Source organism: Ambystoma mexicanum, chromosome 6q, assembly GCF_040938575.1.
Source record: "Ambystoma mexicanum isolate Mex_15411 chromosome 6q, UKY_AmexF1_1, whole genome shotgun sequence".
Taxonomy (NCBI): domain Eukaryota; kingdom Metazoa; phylum Chordata; class Amphibia; order Caudata; family Ambystomatidae; genus Ambystoma; species Ambystoma mexicanum.
In genome coordinates this window covers 1,173,133,758-1,173,155,678 of record NC_090937.1, presented here as the reverse complement: position 1 = coordinate 1,173,155,678, position 21,921 = coordinate 1,173,133,758, and the positions used below count along the sequence as shown (strand labels likewise).

Below are 21,921 nucleotides of genomic sequence, written 5' to 3'. Positions count from 1 at the left end.
GACAAAGAGAAAGTGATTTCGCATGAGCGGTCGCCACAATGTGAAAATGTGTTTAACCAGGGAAAAATATGAGAACCAAGATTGTTAAAGCTTACATATTCTGCTCTCCCAGCTGGAAATTGTACAAGCTCTTGCTGTACCCCTTTACCAGTGGCACCCCTGGGCTGAGCATAATTGCAGAGTGCTGCCTTCTGCCTGCAACCCGCTCCCAGATGTGCCCTTGTTCAACGAGTGTCTAAAAGCAGACATTGCATACACCACTGTATTTTATCTGACTGTGCTAAAGCATTACAGATATCAGAAGAGAATAATTGTAGGTTGTAATATACTAACTTCAGACCTGCCAAGTGTCAAACATCTAGTGTGACACTCATTTTTATTCACTCTCACACTGAAGCAAGCCAAGGAAAATGTCAGAAGTGTCGGAACAGGGGTGCAATTGGTTGATGTATTAATGCTCAAGAAACCTGTTGTTAATCAGTAACATTTCCTTCTCCAAGAGATCCTTATCTGCATCCTGGGGATCCCACTTCTCATGGTTACTACCACATTCTGCTCAGGTTACTAACATCCGGGTGCTACTGCCCAACAGCATTTAAGTGTCACTCAAAATGTCCAACACAAGCATATTGAATTGGAAATAACTCCATTTCAACCATGTAAATGTGACACATACGAAACAGAAAAATTGGCAGCTCTGCAAATTATTGCACTTGGGTTTTCCTAGTGCAATAGTGGTGACGGGCTCCATCCTGCAATAATGACAACTCCTTCGGTCTATAGGTCAACACAAAAACGTTATCAAACCTCCGTTTTCAATTACGAGAACACTGAAAGAAATCAAGAGCAATATTGCTCCCGTGAAGCCTTCAGCACTGGGACAAATAACAAACCGACTCCCAAGCTCCAACTGTGAGCTTATGAACTCATATGATAAACATCCTTCCATCCACAAGTTGCATTCTTATACCCCCAGTGGCATATGACAGTGTCAGAAACAACCGAGGGGTTAGGGGGATGATCGATCTGCTCTGCAATAGCAGATGTCTCGCAGGGGCCGAATGGGGTTGATCTCTATACCCTTACCATACTAGCAGACTCCAAGTACGTTCTACTTCTGCAAACAGAACGATTCTTGCATACACTGGGCAACTTTCTCTCTCTCTTGATTGGCGCCAACGGACGTCCGGGCGCGTGCAAGTGACGTTACATGCCACAAAAGCTGCAAGAAAGGGAGCTCGGAGAGGAGGGAGAAACCACCGTATTGATGGTAATGAAAAGCTAGACTGCGCACGGCGCGCTGAGTTCCAGCATGGTGCGTCATGGAAGGGGCCATATTAGAGTCAGGCAAAACGTGCCGGTTTACAGATATTATTGGTTGAATACATTATCCATGTCAGGGTCATACACCGTGTTTATTTATAGAACCGCTGCATTTTTTCCAGCAACCAGTGTTGTTATTCTTCCCTCAAACATCGCTCTTCCCCTTGAGCTTTTCCCGAATCTAGTAACAGTTCTTTCAAGGGATTATTTAGAGCAGAACGTGCTGTATCTCATAGCTGTGCATCCAGCTCTCGGCAACAGCGACCGCTTGGCTTACCCTGCGGCTAGATGCCATTCAACAAGGCCAACATTGTATGTATCGTACTGACTTGCCAAAATAATGGCAATTTATTTGATTATAATTCGTCAGGCGGTTGCCTCTTAGGATCAGAAGGAACATGTTCTCACTTAATTTGTCAACTAGTAGTTCCAGGGAGTAACATTATTTGACAGGTATTGTCACTATATCATCTGGGTCTCACATCATACCTGGGACACAACAAAACCTACATTTCAGGGGCGGGGGAAGGTGGGCAGGCGCCTAAGTGATATGCTATGATATGGCATTTATAACGTGCCTATACACAAGTGTTTCAAGGCGCAACGAAGCAAGGGAGGGGGAACAGAGGGAAGACAGACAACAATCTTACTAGGCCGTCATTCAGTGCAAGGGAAGGCATAGCTCCCAACCTTTTTTGTCTCCAAGCCGGGTGAAAACACCCAATTTTCTTTTTGGCGGGTGAGAGGCCCATAGAAGTGAATGGGCGCCTGAGGGACTTGGCAGGTGATTCGAGGGAAAAGCGGGTGAGTTGAGAGCTATGGGGAAGGGGGAAAGAAGAAAAGTGCGGGGGGAGAGGGAGGGGAAAGTGCAGTACATGGGATAATAAAATAACAAGATAAATAAAAGAACGGCCAGCTGGTGGCAAGTGCAGGGTGAGTGCAGACATAAGGGCTGGTGGGGGGGCTATAGGGATACAGAAAACAGTCCCTGGGTGCAGGGTTTGCCAGGGAGGCAGTGCAGGCCTGCAACTGGCAGGGCTTGGGCCCGAGATCAGATGGGTGGCCAGGTAACCAGTGCAGTCTCAGTATCAGCCAGGACTTCAGCAGTGGAGAGGGGGAGAGAAAGCAAAAGCTGAGAGGAAGGTTTTAAGGTGCTTCCAGAACCGAAGATGGTTCTCCTCAAGTTTCAGGGAGGCTGTGCCAGAGGGAGGCCCCAGCCGAAGAGAGAGATCTACTACAAACTCGTTCATAGCTCTCAACCATTTGTGTTGCAAAGGCGGGTGAAACCACCCGATTTTGTTTTTAGCGGGTGAGACGCCCATTGAAATGCATGGGCGTGCAGGAGGCTTGGCGGGTGAGTCAGCCCTTTACAAGACGGGTGACACCAGCCAAAAGCGTGTGAGTTGAGAGCTATGAACTCGTTGCTTGGAGAAGCGACTGACCCTGAGGGAGTTGGAGGCGGATGAGCGAAGAGCTCAATAGGGAAGATATTTAGGATGAGAGAGTTGAAGGTATTGAGGCCCCAGAAGGCCTTGTGGACGATGCAGAGAGTTTTGAACTTAATCCTCGCAGCCACCGGGAGCCAGTGCAGAGATTTCAGTCCTGGAGAGATACGATCCCTGGGCTTGAGGCCAAGGACAAGTCTTGCAGTCCTGTTCTGGATGAGTTGCCAAGGGTTGAGAGTAGAAGCAGGCAGATTAAGAAAGATGCTGTTGCAATAGTCCAGCCTAGAGAGAACCAGAGCTCTGGAGACAGTGAGCTTCTGGGGGAAGGAGAGGAAAGGAAAATTACCTCTGAGGAGGTGCAGCTGGTAGTGTGACTTCTTTGAGACATCAGAGATGTGAGGAGAGAAAGATAGTGTGGAATCGAAGATGACCCCAAGGTTTTTAGCCTTGCAGATGGGAGCAGGAAGAGGACCAAGAGAGGTCGGCCAGAGAGATACAGGAAAGGAGGGAGTGGGTGTGCCGATGAGGAGAATCTCAGTCTTACTGGCATTAAGGCAGAGGTCATTGGCGGCACACCACTCCTGGATAGCAGACAGACAGTCAGAGATGAAGGACGGAGAAGAGGTGGCCGAAGGTAGCCTGAAAATGAGCTGAGTGTCATCCGCATAGCACTGAAAGTTGTGGCAGAGAGCGGCAAATCAGTGGGCAAGGAGTGCCAGGTTTGGTTGAACAGCCAGGGAGAGAGGTTAGACCCCTGGGGGACACCACAGGTAGAGGAGAAGATAGCAGAGAGGAAGGACCAAGTTGGACCTGGGAGGGTCGGTCAGAGAGGAAGGAATTCAGCCACACCAGGGCCAGACCGGTTTTACCTAGGTTGTCACGGAGACAATTTAGCAAGATGGCATGGTTGACAGTGTGAAAGGCAGAAGAGAGATAAAGCAAGATGAGGACACGGGGTGTTAGAGTCAAGGTTGGAGACCAGGTCTTCACGGATGTTCAGGAGAGCAGTTTCTGTGCGTCTGGCAGCTCTGATGCCAGACTGATGGTCATGAAGACAGCCAACAGATTCAGTGTGGAGATTAAGCTGGGAGATGGTCAGTTTCTCCAGGAGCTTGCCCAGGAAGGGAATGATGGGGAATGGGCGATAGTTAGCCGGGCAGGAGGGATCAGCAGAGGGTTTCTTAAGAAGAGGGTGCACTAGGGAGTGCTTCAGGAGAGAAGGGAAGACTCCAGTGGCAAAGGAGTGGTTGCAGATGTCAGCCAGGGCAGGAGCAAGGGTGTCAATGTGGTCCTTGATGGTTTTGGAGGAAGAGGGGTGAACCTGTTTTGACGAGACTTTCATAGATCGGACTTGTCTAGAAACCTTGTCTGCGGAGAACAGGGCAAAGACAGAGAATGAGGGAGAGGTGGCTGCAGAATGGCCAAAGGAAGAGCAGGGAGTATATGGAGTGAGGGGAGCGGAGCAGAGTGAGGACAGGATGTCCTGAGTTTTAGAGATGAAGTGAGAAGTCAGTGCCATGCAGAGGGCCTGGGAAGGGACAGGAGCGGTAGAGACTGCAGCAGGATTGGACAGTTCCTTGCAGACGCAGGCTTGGATATGAGCTCTCTTCTTGGTGAGGACAGAGAGCCGGTATTGCCTTTGGAGCAGGCGGCAGGCCAGTTTGTCAGAGGATGTACAAGAAGCACGCCATTTCCGCTCAGCCACCCTGCACTTACGTTTAAGGGTGACGAGGTCTGAGTCGTACCAGGAGTTGCACTTTGCTTTGGCCTTCAGGCGGATCCTCATGACAGGGGCAAGTATATCAAGAGTATCAGATATAGCAGAGTAGAGCGTGGAGAGGGCTGTATCAGGGTGAGAGTCAGCCAAAGGGGGAGAGGGGCTGAGAAAGTGGCGTTGAAACCCTCAACTGATACGCGCTTCATGGGTCGGATGACCGAGAAGGTGGGTGGCAGTGATGGAAGTGGCTTGTCCTGTGGGGTAGAGAGGGTGAGATGGGAGGAAAGGAGAAACTGATCACTCCAGGAGAGAGGAGTGGTGAGAGGGACAGAAAGAGGAAGGACTGAGGAGATCAGAACATCCAGAGTGTGCCCTGCAGAGTGAGTCGGGCCAGAGGGGAAATTAGTGAGTGAGAGAGAGTCGCAGAAGTCACAAAAGTGTCCAGGTGGATGTTGAAGTCACCAAGAAGGAGGAGTTGAGTGGTCAAGGCCAGTAGTGAGGTGGAGAGGTCCGCCCACTCAGAGGGGAAGGAGGAAATGTGACCAGGTGGCCGAAAGATAGTAGCCACAGTAAGGGAGTGGCTAGGAGAGAGAGGGAGAGCCTACAGACGAGGCATTCAAAAGAGGAGTAGGCCTGTGTAGGAATGACAGAGGCAGGAATCCACTCGGGGAAGATCAGGGCTACACCCCCTCCGGAGCGGTTCAACCTGGGCGCAGAGAGGATCTTGTAGCCGTCAGGGAGGAACGTGTCAAAGCTTGTGACAGAGCTCGCAGTGAACCATGTCTCGGTAAGACCGAGGACATCAAGGTCAAGTTCTTTCAGAAGGCGGCAGATGTCAGAGGAGTGTTTGACAGCTGAGCGAGAGTTAAGAGTGGCAATGTGTAGAAGGTTGCCATCCTTGAAGGACTTCCGGGATGGGGTACAGATCAGAGGTACACCCTGCAGAGGTGTGGAAGGAGCCCGAGGAGGGGCAGAGAGGGAATGAGAGGGCAAGGTAGCCGAGGAGGAGACAGCAGGGAGAGGCGAGGAGGCCGTGGAGGGGGGAGAGGGAACAGCATGAGAAGAAAGGAAATTGATAAGGCGTGGGAAGCGTCTATCAAAGAGGTGAAGGTTGGCCTAAGGGCCTTAGACCAGGACGGTACCATTTGAATAAACATTAATGATGACCTTAGAGGCATGGAAGGAGGACAGGAGGGCATCCCACCGGGTGCCGCCATTAATAGGAGAAGAAGAGAAAGGAGAGAGCACAGAGACTATATGTAGGGTCCATAGGACTGGCAAGGGAACGACAAAGAGGATGTCGGTGAGAGTTTCCTTGGAGGAGGCACTGGTATAAGTGTCAGCGATAGGGAGGCCTGGGTTGGAGACCAGGAGATCCTTTTTAAACTCTTCCTACCAGATTTTGTGAGGAGGACAGGATTTTCAATAGAGAAGCAGTTAGAAAAGATAGGAGAGACAGAGAGCTCCATAGAGTAGGAGGGGAGATTAGAGGTGGAAGGGAGAGGGGAACATTGGGGAAGGACACCGGGCAGGGTGCAAGCAGGCGAGACAGCGAGAGGCAAGAAGGTTGACCGATAGGACAAGACGACAACACTCAGGATTAAAGAACTATCCAAATGCACGTTTTAAGACAGGGAGAAAAAAAAACACCTAAATTTGAGAATCCTGAATAGAGGGAGAAATGACTAGGTTTCACAATGCAATTTTTAAATACTGATACAGTGCAAATTATAAACAACAGGGGGAAAAAAACCACCTAAGTTTGAGAATCGTGAATAGAGTGAGAAAGGCCTAGGTTTCACCATGCAAATTTAAATACTTAGACGGGGCAGGTTATAAAAAACAGGGGGAAAACACCTGTAGGCAGAAGGGGGTAAGCAGGGAAGTCAGAGGGATGGTGACTGGCAGCTGGCGTCCCCTGCGGTCACCTGCAGACACAACCAGGAGCCGCCTAAAGGGAGCCGCCCTTTGCCTAAGGGCCCTTAGCCGTGGGGCTGCCGGGCTGGGGCTGCCCAGGGAGGGTCAGTGAAAAAGGAGGGGGAAGCCAATCAGGTGGGGTGGGTGCGAGGGAAAGGAGTGGAAGAAGGCAGAAGGGGACCGGGGGAAAAAGGAACAGGGAACACGGGCCAACAAAGGAACACACGCAGCAGGTTTCACAAATGTAAAATGCCCAAGAGGGCTTTCACCAGCAACGTTACCGGCACCCGCTCAGCCTGGATGGAGGGAATGGCAAGTGGGTGACACACAGAGGAAAGAGCCAATCAGGGGGGTGGGCGGTCCAGGAGGCGGGTGGGAAATATTCTGGGCATAATTCTTTTGGCATCCATATTTGATGTGGGCCAATTCAGAAAATAGGCAGGGCAAACTTGGAAAGCTCGGCACCCACTGTCCGCCCGCCTCCTCTGGTATGTGGACCAACTATCAAATAGTACATTTTATAGCACAATAGGCAGAGAGGCCATGCAAGTCTTTCTTGAAAGTAGCAGCTTTAAAGTTTTACTGCGTTTGTTCAAGTACATTTTTCTGCACAAACACAGTAAAACTGAACACCTAACATGTTGCGGAGCTATGTAAACCCTGCACGCATGCGCTAGCCACATCGAGGGCCGTGCATGCGCAGAGAATAAAGGGGATCCCGTGCGAGCAGTCCCCGCTTGGATCTCGTAACGGTGAGATGTGTCTGTGTCTTCTCTGCAGGTACGGGGCTCACGTTACCGGAGGGGACCACGGGGGCTAATTGAAACACAACACTGGTGACGAGGACGGCCCTGAGTGGGGAGGGGAAATATTCTGGGCATAATTCTTTTGGCATCCATATAATTCCTCGATGCCCACTAGACGCCGTTACCTACGCAGCACACGTGGGTCACCATTTTGTGATTCAACGGTTGCAGCCCCTCACGGGGTGCTCGCGCGGTTTTGTGTGCAAATATTTGGAAAATCCCATGGCTATTTTGCCACAGATGGCTGTGGTTCTGTGTGTAATGGGCACATGCATATAATTCACACAGTTTTAGAGCCTGAGCAAGGAGCTGAAGATCCTCTCCCATCCACATTACAGGAGACTCACTGGACAGCATAATCCTTTCCAGGAGTACATTCTTTTTGTGTTTTGGCCCAGAGCAGTATACTGGACATGCGTGGTGCAGACTTGCAGCCTCTTTAAAGGAAGGAGGTGCCTGTGCGGTCTAAGGCCATGGAAGACCAGGAGGACGGCGGAGCACAGGCCCAGCCACTACGGAGACAACAAGGTACATTAGCACCTGTGCCCGAGTTCGACATGTCTGGCCCCCGTCCAAACTAAGGCCCAAATGGCTTTTGCGGGTCAAAAAGTTAGAAATTTATTTCAGAGCCACTGGGGAGACAGAAGACGATGCCAAAGTGGTGATGCTGTTGTATGCAGCTGGCTCTGAGGTCCATCGCATATTTGAGTCACTGAACTCTCAAGCAACCACGTATGTAGATGTCAAAAACGCCCTCAAAGAACACTTTCTGCCCCTGGCCAACCAAGACTTTGACAGATTTGTGATGTGCAGCGAGAGGCAGTCCATGGATAAGACACTGGATCACTTCTGCGGAAGGCTGCGCCATCTGGCTAGCACGTGTCAATGGGACAATGAGGAGGGGATGGTGCGCAACCAACTCATCCAAGGGTGCAGCTCAGGGAAGCTCAGACGCCAGGTGCTCAGAGAACCAGGTTTAACACTAGCGCATATTCTGGACATGGGCAGGGCGTATGAGCTGGCAGAAAGCAGAGGTGCAAAGATGGACGCAGCGGTCCGTCCCGGAAAAAGCGAGGAGGCCTACGTCATTGGACGCGCTGCAACAAGTACAACCCAAAGGCCATGATGGGCCCAAAGGAAACCAGAATACTCTGAGAAGTCCAAGCATCCCCAACTTTGTGAGTATTGTGGCTATGACCTTCCTCATGCCCGTGACTGTCTGGCAAAATCAAGGGTATTGGGCGGTGTGGCACGATTGGACTCTTTGCGAGAGTATGCAGGGCAGCCAACCCAGTGGCTGTCTCGTGAGGACCAGCCAGAGCCAGTAGTAGCGGCCCACGGAAACAAAAAGTGCAGTGTGGCCGAGAGGAAATGGTGCGCTTCATGTACATCCTCTGACAAACTGGCCTGCCGCCTGCTCCAAAGCAAAACTGGCTCTCTGTCCTAACCAAGAAGAGAGCCCATATTCAAGCCCGCGTCTCTGCGGAATCTAACAACTTGGCTGAACTCTTTAAAATCTGCAAGGAACTGGCCAATCCTGCTGAAGTCTCTACCTCTCCTGTCCCTTCCCAGGCCCTCTGCATGGCACTGGCTTCTCACTTCATCTCTAACACTCAGGACATCCTGTCCTCACTCTCTTCCTATCCCCTCCCTCCCTCTACTCCCTGCTCTTTCTCTGGCCCTTCTGCAGCCACCTCTCCTCCCTCCTTCTCTGCCTTTCCCCAGTTCTCCTCAGAGAAGGTTTCTAGACAAGTCTGATCTATGAAAGTCTTGTCGAAACAGATTCACCCCTGTTCCTCCAAAACTATCAAGGACCACATTGACTCCGTGGCTCCTGCCCTGGCTGATTTCTGCAATCACTCCTTTGCCACTGGAGTCTTCCGTTCCCCCCTGAAGCACTCCCTTGTGCACCCTCTTCTTAAGAAACCATCTGCCGACCCCTCCTGCCCTGCAAACTATCACCCAATCTCCATCACTCCCTTCCTGGGCAAGCTCCTGGAGAAACTGGCTATCTCCCAGCTTAATCTCCACACTGAATCTGTTGGTTGTCTTCATGACCATCAGTCTGGCTCTGGCTTCAGAACTGCCAGAAGCACAGAAACTGCTCTCCTGAACATCCGTGAAGACCTGCTCTCCAACCTTGACTCTAACACCCCTTGCGTCCTCATCCTGCTTGATCTCTCTTCAGCCTTTTACACTGTCTGTTACACTTCGGGCTTCCTTGCAGAATACGACTCCTTTACCAGCTCCTCTGTGGACAAGATACAGGTTGCCATGGCGCCTGTACAAACTACGACGGAGTCCGTGTCAGCTGACGGAGTCTGTGTCAGCTGACACGTCCTGTACGTGGAAGACGTACGGCAAGACACGCCCCCATACGGCTTTAAAACCACCATCTTCCAAGGGGCTCGTTGCTGCTAATTAGTGTTACAAGCTACAGCGGTTACGTTCGTTTACTCCTTCATGTCTTCTCCGCACGATTTCCTAAATCTGCTTACCTGGTTTTCTGACCCTTGCCTGGCTTCTGGATTGGCTTGCCTCCCCCTTTATACCTGGCTTTTGACCTGGAACGTTATTGGATCCTGCTTCCTGCTGTCTCTTGAGGTACTCCATTGAACCACCTTACCTTCCTCGCAGGTGATAACTTGCTATCAATCATCCAGAACTTTTCTACGCCTTACCTGGATGTGTGTGTGCTCAGGTACATACTTATAATTGGCAATTCCATCCCTGCTGTTTATTTTCTCCACGACCTTGCTTGGATCTTCACCTTTTGTTGGATTCTGGGACATTGAGTGACTATATTGTGAACTTATCTTCAAGTGCATATAAACGCTCTGCTGATACTACACCAACCCGGCACTAGTGCGACCCTCGTGCCGTTTGGGGCTATTTCCCTATAATAACATTCCTGTTTGTTATTTTCTCCTTTCGTTGTCTCCTGTCTTGTATGGACTACTTTCCATCCTCAAAATATCCATATTCAGGTTAGTTGTTATTGGTTCGATACTTTAGGAAGTCTCTTTAGAATTATTTTTCACTCATTGTGCTTATTCATATTTTTGTAGATTCGTCCCGGGGAAGCTCCACTCCAATACTTATCTAGGTGTATTCATGTAAATACTGCTGTTCTGATTACTTGATTTATTTTCAACACTGTCTAATATCTTTGTATTCCTTTGCAGCATTGGTATTGGCGGTGTGTGTTCTCCCCGCTCTTTTATTCAATTGACACCTTTGTCTGTCCCAATCGAAACAGCAGTAAGGTACATTGTAGAAAAGAGCCCCTCTTTGAGGAAGCCTGAGTCTTGTACTCAGGGGAGCTGGGATGGAAGGCTGAATATCGATTCTTGTACAACCATCATCTCCAAGGTCACTCATCCTCATCTTGGGCCTATTTTGGAGTGGTGAGTAACACTGTCAATCATGCCATCCTGCTGAACCGTCTCTGTGATAACCTGGGTATCATTGGTCAGGCTCTGGCGTGGCTGACTTCTTTCCTTCCTGACCGACTCTCCCAGCTCCAACTTGGGTCCTTCCTCTCCGCTATCTTCTCCTCTACCTGTTTTGTCCCCCAGGGGTCTAACCTCTCTCCCTGGCTGTTCAACCAATACCTGCCACTCCTTGCCCACTGCATCGCTGCTCTCTGCCCCAACTTTCAGTGCTATGCGGATGATACCCAGCTAATTTTCAGGCTACCCTCGGCCTCCTCCTCTCCTTCCCTCATCTCTGATTTTCTGTCTGCTATCCAGGAGTGGTGTGTCGCCAATGACCTCTGCCTTAATGCCAGTAAGACTGAGATTCTCCTCATCGGCACACCTGCTCCCTCCTTTCCTGTAGCTCTCTGTTCGGCCTCTTTTGGCCCTCTTCCTGCTCCCACCTGCAAGAAAAAACACTGGGGTCATCTTCGACCCCACACTCTCCTTCTCATATCTCTGACGTCTCTAAGAAGTCACACTACCAGCTGCACCTCCTCAGAGGTATTCTTCCTTTCCTCCCCTTCCCCCAGGAGTTCACTGTCTCCAGAGCTCTGGTTCTCTCTAGGCTGGACTATTGCAACAACCTCTTTCTTAATCTGCCTGCTTCTACTCTACACCCTTGGCAACTCATCGAGAACAGGACTGCAAGACTTGTCATTGGCCTCAAGCCCAGGGATCGTATCTTTCCAGGACTGAAATCACTGCACTAGCTCCCAGTGGCTGTGAGGATTAAGTTCAGAACCCTCTGCATCGTCCACAAGGCCTTCTGGTGCCTGGGGCCTCAATACTTTCAACTCTCTCTTCCTAAATATCTTCCTTCTCGAGCTCTTCGCTCATCCGCCACCAACTCCCTCAGTGTCAGTCGCTTCTCCAAGCAACGAGTTGGTGGTAGATCCCTTTCCTCGGCTGGTGCCTCCCTCTGGAACAGCCTCCCTGCCTCCCTTAAACTTGAGGAGAACCATCTCGGTTTCTGGAAGCACCTCAAAACCTTTCTCTTTGCTTCTGCTTTTTCTCCTCCTCTCCTCTGCTGATCTCCTTACTGTAACCGGAACTGCACTGGCTACCTGGACACCCTCTGATCTCGGGCCCTCCCCTGCCAGTGTCACACACCTGCACTGCCTGCCTGGCAACCCCCGCACTGGGGACTGTTTCTGTATCCCTACAGTCCCCCCACCAGCCCTTGACACCTGATGTTGGCACTTGCTCATGCACTTGCCACATGCTGGCCGTTACTTTACTTATTGTTACCAACTATTCCCATGTACTGCACTGTCCCTGCCCCCTTCCCACGCACTTGCGCGATCTGAATGACACCTGGCCTAGTAGGATCGTTGTCTGTCCTCCCTTTGTTCCCCTCCCTTGAAACTGTCACGATGCCCGCTCCCGAGGAGCCGGCTCAGGCCCTGCGTCCCCGAAAGCGGACATCAAGTCCCCGGGGAAGGTCCCAGCAACCCCTTATAGGGGCCCTTTGGACAGCGTCCTGGCGCCTACGGCGCCAGGCTCATAGAAAACGTCAGTCCTGGCGCCATAGGCGCCAGGCTCATTATGAAAGTGTTTGGGTGCACTTACCTGATGCAGACCATGCTGCAGAACCCCAGCCTCCTTAGGGCCTGAAAGGAACTACTTTACTTGTGGGACTCATTTACCACCCGGGCGTGGTCAGGGAAGGATACATACCTGATTGGAGGAAGGACACATTCTAGGAACTTCTTCCAAGGCTATTTAAACCACACCCGATCAGCCACACGTGCTTTGCGTTGTTCTGCATCTAGCAGCTGGACGCTCACCGTGTCTGCTCCTGCATCTTGACTTCTGCCACACCTGCCAGCATCCTGAATCACCTGCAAAGGAAGGGAACAAGAGAACAGAAGAAGGAAAATGCCTCACCTGCTAAATCTGCATCCCAGAGACATTTTGCCGACAATCCTGAAAAGGAAGACATTTATTTTTAAAAGCACATCGCATCGATCGCTGCAGCGCCGCATTCTACTCACCTTTACAGGGCGCCTCCATGTTCAGCAGCGACCATCCGGATTCGCAGTCGCGCCCCCGCGCCTAGGGAGAAAAAGACAAGAACAAAGGTGAGAGAAAGAAGGGAAAAGGGAAGCTAAAACTCCATGTCAAGACTTACCTGTTGGGTCATTCCCTTTTCATTTCGGGTCCGCGCCGCATCCAGGCATTTTCGGACCCCGGTCCCTAAGGGGAAAAAGACATCAGCGTTAATGAGTGAATGAAAAGACATTACCAAAACACTCATTAAAGACTTACCTGATTTCCACAAGGATTTCACCGCTCACCTCGGGTCGGTGCCTGTTCCCCGGCGTTCCGTACCCCGGCCCCTATGGGGAAAAAGACACTAGCATTAGAACATTAATGCATGGACACAAGGGGAACCACTTATAGAAAAACTTACCTGGAAGCCAAGCAAGTTTGGTTCTCACCCATCCGAAAATCCAGTGACGTAACTGGATACCAACGCGCCCCTGCATCAGAAGCAGGATGGAGAGCTCGTCCTTCCAGACCCTAAGGTGAGACGCTACAGGGAAGCACAGAAGGGTTTTGAGGAGGGTGAGAGGCCAATTGCATTACCCCGCAGACAGTTAACCCCCTATTCTCACCTACAGAAGGATACCTCTGCGAGTCAGACAAGCCAGATCTGGGGCCCGGTCCAGTCCGTCTTCCGAACCCTGCGCATCACCTTAGACGAGGTCACAGCAGCGCGAACCAGGCCAGCGCCCCGTGGGAGTCAGGTGAGCGTTACAGAAACACCTGTGTATAGGCACGTTATAAATGCCATATCATATTTTATCATATCATAAAAGAGTGTTGCCGCCATTGAACAAGGGATGCAGGATCTTGAACTAGCTGAGGAGGAAGAGGAGGACGAAGAGGTCTTCTTCATCTCGAACATTGACTCTGGCTCTAGAAAACAACGGCAACCCACCTGTGTGGTAGAAATTGGTGAAACCCCAACACCAGTGCGGATAGACACCGGAGCCTCTGTGTGTGTCATGACTGCTAGACATTATGAGGCACTACCGGGTTCACTGATGGTCGATGAAACTAAGGCCAGGATATACACCTTTGGGGGCAACAAACCCCTTCCCCTACAAGGAGTATTTACCACGTCAGGCACCCATGGCCAACACTCCATCAAAGCCAAATTATTCATGACTGAGGTCAGTTCACACTCCCTGCTGAGCTGTATGGCATCTGAAGCTTTGAACATTATACATTTTGCCATGTCAGTATATCTATCGGACATTCATAAAATCACAGAACAATATGCAGATTTGTTCAAGGGAGTAGGCAAACTGCGCGGAGAGCCTATCCGTTTACATATTGATGAGTCGGTGAGACTGACCGCGCTAAAACATCGTCGGATCCCATTTCACCTAAGGGCGCAGGTGGAACAAGAACTGCAAAATCTTGTTGATATGAACATAATCGAGAGAGTGGAAGGCTCCACCCCATGGGTATCCCCAATAGTGGTGGCTTCCAAACCCAAACAACCCGGGGCAGTGCGTATCTGTGTGGACATGCGGCTGCCCAACATGGCCATTAAACAGGAAAGTCACCTAACACCGACGCTCGATGATGTGGTGGGGGAGCTTCAGGGTGCCAAGGTGTTTTCAAAATTGGACCTTCACTCAGGGTACCACCAGCTCAAACTGCACCCTAACTCCCGGTGTCATGATCTCTGCTTCCAAAAGATCAGGACTTGCCCGACTCCCTTGGAAGCAGACCCATAACCCCGGTTCCGAGTGCCAGCCAGTCCCAATTGGGACCTTTTGGACCCTGTCCTGGCGCCAGTGGCACCAGGCTCATAAAGATGCCCAGTCCCAGCGCTGGAAGCGCCGGGCTCATAATGCTTGGGTGGACTTACCTGCAGCAGACCATGCTGCTTACTTACCTGCCAGTTGAACCCCTGATCCTCTTCTGTTTGGGACTACTTTTCCTGTTGGGTGGGGCAGGAGCCACTCCCTAGGTTCAGAACACTGGAACTCTTCTGGAAAGCAGGAACTATTTTCTTACCTAGGCGTGGCTGTGGAAGGAGGCACCTAAGCACTACAGGAGGCTATTTAAACCACACCCGATGGATGAATCTTGCTTTGTGTTATTCTGCATTCTCTGCAGCAGAACGCTCATTGTGTCTTCTGCTTCTGATCCTGGGCCTAAGGGAATAAAGGCTTACCATCCTGGAATCCAGTCTTCAGCAGCACCTGTAAAGACAGAGAAAGAACAGGTTAGCACTACGGTCTTCAGTGGCAGCGCATCTCTTACCTGGTCCATCGGCTGTCACCAACGCCTCGCTCTGCATTCCGGCATCTGAAAGACAAAGGCTTACCTACTCTTCGCAGGCTCCGGAGGTCTTCGCACTGCATTCCGGCATCTGAAAGACAAAAGCTTACCAGCTCTTCGCACGCTCCGGAGGCCTTCGGCACTGCATCCCGCATCTGAAAGACAAAAGAAGGTGCGTTTAAAGACATTGGGCAACTTTATTACTCACGTGCCATTACTCCTTCCCACGCCGAATCCAGTGGGTATTCCAGCACCCTTCAGCTTCTCTAAAGCTCCGAACTTGTACCTGCAAGATAAAAGGGACAGTTAGTGCGCATCGTGAAGCAGGCTACAAGCGCTTACTTACGTGCTTCCAGGCGCTTCTATTCCTCACGCGGGTTCGATCCTCAACTCTCATCAGCCCGCCATCCGCCATCGCCGGAACCCTGCAAAACAAGAGATATCATTACAAAAGACTTTTAAGACATTTGAAGTGCCCAGAACTTACCGTTCGTGCAGTTAACGACGGACAGCAGTCCTCTGAGGTCAAGAGGCCTGCACCCTTATCCAGTGAAGAAACTGGTTACGGCACCATGCCCCGAGGCAGATGGAGAGCTCGGCGTTCACTTACCTAAGGTGAGGGCGTTAACCTTTGGGGTTCTACAGGAGAAGAGAAAGGGAAGCGGAGAGAGGCACCCAATAACCCCAGTTCATTAATCCCATATTTTCTATCTGCAGACATCTTACTCTTCGAGTCAGACATACAGTGCACAGAGGTCCAGCCCAAAGAGCCAACCGTGTGTTACACATCACCTTTGAAGATACGGCATTCACCCAGTCAAGACCGGCGCCTCTGCGGGAATCAGGTGAGCGTTACACCCGGTACATAACCACCTTCACAACACACGAGGGCCTCTACCAATACAAGAGATTGAGTCTTGGAATTTCTTCGGCTGCAGATGTTTTTCAAAATGTGATTAGAGGAGCCCTTGCAGGTCTAAAAGAGTATTACATTTAAGTGACGACATCCTTGTGTACGCATCCTCGGAGGCAGAACACATAAAGAGACTTGAGAAGACACTAGAGAGGATCCGAGACCTGGGGCTAACTCTCCATAAAGAGAAATGCAAATTCTTCAAGAACAAAACCAAATTCTTCGGATTCGTGTTTCACGCAGGAGGCACATCACCTGACCCAGAGAAAGTAAAGGACATTCGGGATCCCCCGCGCCTGAATCCCCTTCAGACATTCAAATCTTTTTGGGGATGGTAAACTACTGCGGGAGGTTTATCAGGGACCTGGTTTCCCGCTCAGAGCCGATGAGGGCTCTGACAAGGAACAATGCCACCTGGCAGTGGTCTGCCCATGAGCAGAAAGCTTTTAAAACCATCAAGGCAGCACTGACCGGGGAGGATACCATGTCTTTTTTTGACCCCAAAAAGGAATCTGAAATGGTTGTTGATGCCAGTCCCGTTGGGCTTGGAGCAGTGCTATTGCAGCCGGATACGCAGGGACAGATGCGGTCGATAGCGTACGCCAGCAAGGCCCTGACCGACACAGAAAGAAGTTATTCACACATAGAGCGGGAGGCACTGCCCATTCTGTGGGGCTGCAAACATTTCCGCATATACATTTTGGGAAAACCAGTGTCCGTCATTACAGATTATAAGCCCTTGATCCCCATCATGTCGGGGGCGTCATCTAAACCTCCCCCATGAATTCAAAGGTGGATACTCTCCCTAATGGAATACGGAGAGAAACTTCAATACAGACCAGGTACGAATAACCCGGCAGACTACATGTCCCGACACCCAGGGGGTGGCCGCTCGCAGGACGGCTGCAGAAGATTGTGCCGAGGTGGTCCATCACGTGGTGGGGGCCCCACCACTACCCATAGCGTTAACCCTATCGGAGCTCGACGACGCGTCCATGGCGGACAAGTGTTTTCAACTTATCAGGGCTGCAATGGCCAGTGGGGACTGGAACTTGGCGTTGGCGAACGTTGCACGGAGAGAGAAAGGCACCCAGCAAGACCTCCAGGCACTATGGCGCTCCCATCATGAACTGTCCATGTCCGAGGAAGGGTTGCTGCTAAGAGGCCGACAGATTGTCATACCGCGAACGCTGGTGGAGACGGTGCTGAAACTGGCCCACAGTGGCCACTAGGGTACAGCCAAGACTAAAGTCCACCTGAGGCCCAAAGCTTAGTTCCCAGACCTGGAACATCGGGTGGACAAGAAAGTGCACCATTGCCTCTGGTGCCAGGCTGCTAGCCCAGCAGCGAGGGAACCTTTCATTGAATCAATGGAGAGAAGTGACAGACCGTGGGGCACGGTACATGCCGAATTTGGTTCTACGGGGAGAGGCACCTACTTTGTAGCAGTAATTGAACAATGGTCACGGTACCCGGAGATAGAGTTGGTTGAGTCTACCGCCAGCGATCACACCATTCAAGCGCTGGAGCGGATCTTCGCCACCCATAGTTTCCCCCTTGAGTTATGCTCGGACAATGGACCCCCTTTTCACGGCCAAAAATGTGCACAGTACATGGAGGAGTGTGGAATTAAACACAAGAAGGTAACACCACTTTGGCCCAGGGCCAATGGGGAAGCTGAGTGGTTCATGCACACGCTGAGCAAAATCTTCAGGATCTCCCAGAATCAAGGGGGGGAGCTGCGCAGGAACCTATATCAATTCCTCGGCGAGTACGTACCACTCCCCATCCGTCAACAGGGGTGAACCCAGCAGAAGCCCTCTTCAAGCGGTGCCCCAGGGGACTAATACCGGAAATGGAGGGGCGAGACCCGTGAACAAATGATGACCAGAGGACACTAGTAGATTGACAAGTGCGCAACGAGCACGAGAATGCCCAGAGACACCTCCAGCAGCCCAACATTGCAGTAGGGGATACAGTACTAGTGCGCAACTGCCTCCCAGAGGGTAAACTATCTCTAACATATGAGCCCAACCCCATTGGCGTGACACATGTCAATGGATCAATAGTGACAGCCGCCGATCAGAGAGGAACGGTGACCAGGAACACATGCTACTTAAAGAAGGTAGATACCCAATCAGCAGAGGAGGACCTGGTAGCAAGTGAGCCAGCGACTCCGCTCACCAGCCAGGGCCCAGGGAACAGTGAGGATGGAGAAAGCCTGGTACCAACCGACTCTCCACAGCAGTTTCGGAGCAACAGCCGGAGATACCCAAGTCGTGAAGGTTGCAGATGCCCGGCCAGGTTCTGTGACTTCATCATGAACCCTGACCTCTGAACCCCAAAGAGGACGGTAATGGCCCATGTTGGGTCCCAATGTTGACTACATGTTTTGCACTATATGTAGGTGCCCCAGTTGGGCCGTCTACTGTTGTTAATGTTATCACTATGTTTGTTCTTTATGAATAAGGAGGAATGTTACAGAGTTATATATGCATGCGTGAGCCACAACGAGGGCTGCGCATGCGCAGAGAATAAAGGGGAGCCTGTGCGAGCATTCACCGCCGGGATCTCGTTACGGTGAGACGTGGCTGTGTCTTGTTTGCAGGTACGGGGCTCACGTTACCGGAGGTGTCCATGGGGTCTAATTGAAACACAACATAACACTGCCAGTTTCGAGAATGGTTCCCCTCACCTCTCTGCCTAACAAAATGCAAGTGCGCACATCCAGGGGTTGACGTAGGCTAAACTTTAGGCGGGGCTATCCCTTCAAACGTTGGAAGAGGCGCTAACTTCAGAGACAGTGGGGGAGTGGCAAACCTACTTATGTAGGGGCATCTAACTTCTTTATGTATTGTAATGAGACTATGCTAGTGCAGCTTCAATGTTCCCAACAGTTACCTCTCCTTTAAGTCTGAAAACACCCACTTAAGGACTGCTGTGAGAATGAGCTGTCTCCTGTCTCCGCTACCCTTCCAATCACTCTCCTGGCATGTAAGTACTAACCACACATCACAATTTCAATTGCCTAAAGCGATCAGACATCAGGTTCTCTGCACTTCATAACATATCCCCAAACCCATTGAGGAAGATCATCATTCAAGATTCGTGTGCTTCTGACCTGCACCTGCCTGTCAGCACTGTCACTCCTGATGCACGTCACAACCCCTTAAAATTCCATACAAAGCTTACATTAGATTACAAAACCATACCTTCTTCAAATAAAAACAGTTTGCAAGCCAGGAGGCAAGTGGAAGTAGAGTCTGCGCTGCATCCTGTGTCAAGAAAATTGTTTATTCGTGTTAAAAGTGCTGTATTCAGAACAGTGGTGGAAGTGGAAAAAAGGAGCTAGTGGTACTCTGCAGCCGCAAAGGAGGGAGTGGGAAGGTGGGAGATTGGGGAGGGTGTGCCGGATGGGGTTTGCCTTTTGGTTTGCCATCGACATTGTCTATTGTTGCATCCGGAAGTGCAACCGAAAGTGCTGTTGGCTGGCGACTTCGACTGTGATCCATGCCGTTTGAAATTGGACTTTGTATCCTGTGTTTTGAGAATACTGCAAAAGATCCACACTTGCCCCACCCCCAACTCCAGAAGTATATTCAAAAACAGCCTGCAAAAGGTTGATTTATAGTATATATGCTGCCACATGGCCTCTAAGTAGTGTAATAAGACATTAACAAAGCGTAAATGTCTTAAAAAATACTTATTTAGCATTTATTTGTTTAGATCCACCCTTGCCCCGACCCCAACCCCGGAAGTGCATTCAAATACAGCCTGCCACGTGTATCCGGTAGTGCAACCGGAAGTGCTGTTGGCTGTTTGCAGGTTGCAGGAGCATGGGATGATGTCTTGGGAGTATTAGGTATCGCTATTGAGAGAGTTTGTTTATTTAATTGTAATTGATCTCTGTTGTTATTTCTATGAGCGTGACTGAGTGTCATGTGATCGACTGCTGTGTTCATTGTGAGCCATCTGTTTTGCGTTCCTTCTAGAACCGCAATGAGATTGTGGTTTCTCGGATTCATTACCTTAGAAGTCGGTTGAGTCTTTTGTGAACCCGCAAGTTTTCTTACTTCGTAAAGCACTGTCAAGTGCTTTGTTGTAAATACTGATATCTGTATTGCAGAAGGCAGTTGTATTCATTGCAAGCTGCAAGATTACCCCTCGAGATTCCTAGTGTCACCTCAATGAAGAGTTGTCTTTCTGTGTGGTGTGAAATCACTATTATTTTTATGCAATGTTCTGGGTATGCCCGGTGATCTCTGATAAAAGTCCTGCAGAGGTTTCAACTGAGATTTATTTGAAATTTAAGCGGACATGAATCAGTTGCGTTTACACAAAATCTGACCATAATTTCTGATTTTTTAGAACCTCAAAGCAAATGTGATTGTCTTCTCGCTCTTACGAGCGACGAAGCAGTGTGCTTATTATTCAGATAAGAGCGTCTTTTTAGCACAAAATTGTGCAATTGCTTAGATCGTCAAGAAGGTTATTAGCGTAATTAAGTCTACATTTAGAAAATAAGTTATATGTACACTCTAAAAACAACTATGCCTGCTAATCAAAACATTCTTAATTCACCTGATAAGCTTGCCACACCAGTGGAAATGATCAAAACTGATGAGATAAAATAAGCAACTAGTGTTTTACAAAAACAAAGAAGTGCTAAATCCCTGCTAAATCCCTAACAACTGATAAAAGAAATGTTTGTTCGCTGGGGAAAAATTTGAATCCAAAAGGTGGCTGTGTTTTAAAACAAAACATGGGGAAATTTAGACTCCTCGGGTGGGAAGAAAGTGGGTGAAGATAAAGAACTTTAATGAAATATCTGCTTCTCTAATGGTAGCTGCTAACTCTACGACTGAGCTGGTTTCTGCCTTAGCGATTGTAACTATTCCCATGATATCTGCTGGAAGGACTGAAGAGAGCAAATCTATTGCAAATGCCCAAATTCATGCAACCGAACAACATCCCGTAAGTAACTGTGTTACAAATGGTAATGAAAGCAGAAGGCCCCCCCGGCCCCAAAAGCCTTCCTAATAATAATAAAAAAGTAAAATTGACTACTCTCGTTCCTCAATTGTTAGCTGGAACTATTTTGAATCAAAAGGAAACAGATGTAATATTAGTTGCTGACACCCAACTCTGTGTAGCACAGGAGGGTCCTTCTCCCATACCCTGTTTACATACTATACATTTACCTCAATCACCCATATTGTACGGGTCTGGAGTATATTCTTCATCCTGCTCATCTGCATCATATGTAAATCCAACTCTGCGAAGGCTCTCTAATCTGATTAGAGTTGCTGGTGTGGGTGTGGATGCTACTTTGATTGCGATGAACACTGCCTTAATAACATTAGCAAAACTATATGAGTCCCTCGATTGTAAGTTGAACTTTGACATCTTTACTAAATAAACTAGACGCTCAAATAACTGAAAAAATAACTGAAAAGGTGAATCTGCCGCCCTTGGGCTCATTGGCTTTGCAGTGTGGGTGTCATAAAGGAATGTGTCTCCCAGTAAACAATGTAACAATTGTACCCCAAAATAAAGAACTTTGTTGCTCCCCTCCTTCAGCACAGGAGATTGATGCTACAGCCTCTTTAGCAAAGCAGTTGGATACTAGAGAGGTCCTGAGTAATGAAATTACGCATATCCCCAGTGTGCTGACTTCAAATCCTAACTTTGAGATCTTTCAAGGCCCCAAAAGAAAAAGATCTGAATTTGAAAGTGCAAAGTTATCTAAGAATCACAAAAGGCGTATAAAGGGAAGGAAAGTAGATTCCAGGAAATGTATACAATTATTAACAACGCCTGAGAAACAAAGTTACCAAGCACATGAACAAAAATTGAAAAAGAACGAATTTAGCAAAACTGTCAAGGAAAAGGCCAAAAAATGTAGGATCAGCTTTTCAGTCGCATGATTAGGCTCATGTAGTTGATAATACAGGACCTTTGGGTGAACTAATTGAAGCTGCTGAAGCTCTTAACAAGGAAGATGTTGGTTGCTTAGCGG

General features: G+C 49.6%; 1 protein-coding gene across 1 annotated transcript in view; it reads right to left on the bottom strand.

The window, feature by feature from the left end:
- Positions 1 to 1,204, bottom strand: part of RFC1 (replication factor C subunit 1) — a 1,503,724-nt gene extending 1,502,520 nt beyond the window's left edge. Inside the window, exon 1 of the mRNA XM_069631787.1 lies at positions 1,087 to 1,204. Within this exon, the coding sequence (XP_069487888.1) occupies positions 1,087 to 1,089 (3 nt within the window). The 5' untranslated portion in view covers positions 1,090 to 1,204. The remainder of the gene's footprint in view (positions 1 to 1,086) is intronic.
- Positions 1,205 to 21,921: the final 20,717 nt, after the last annotated feature.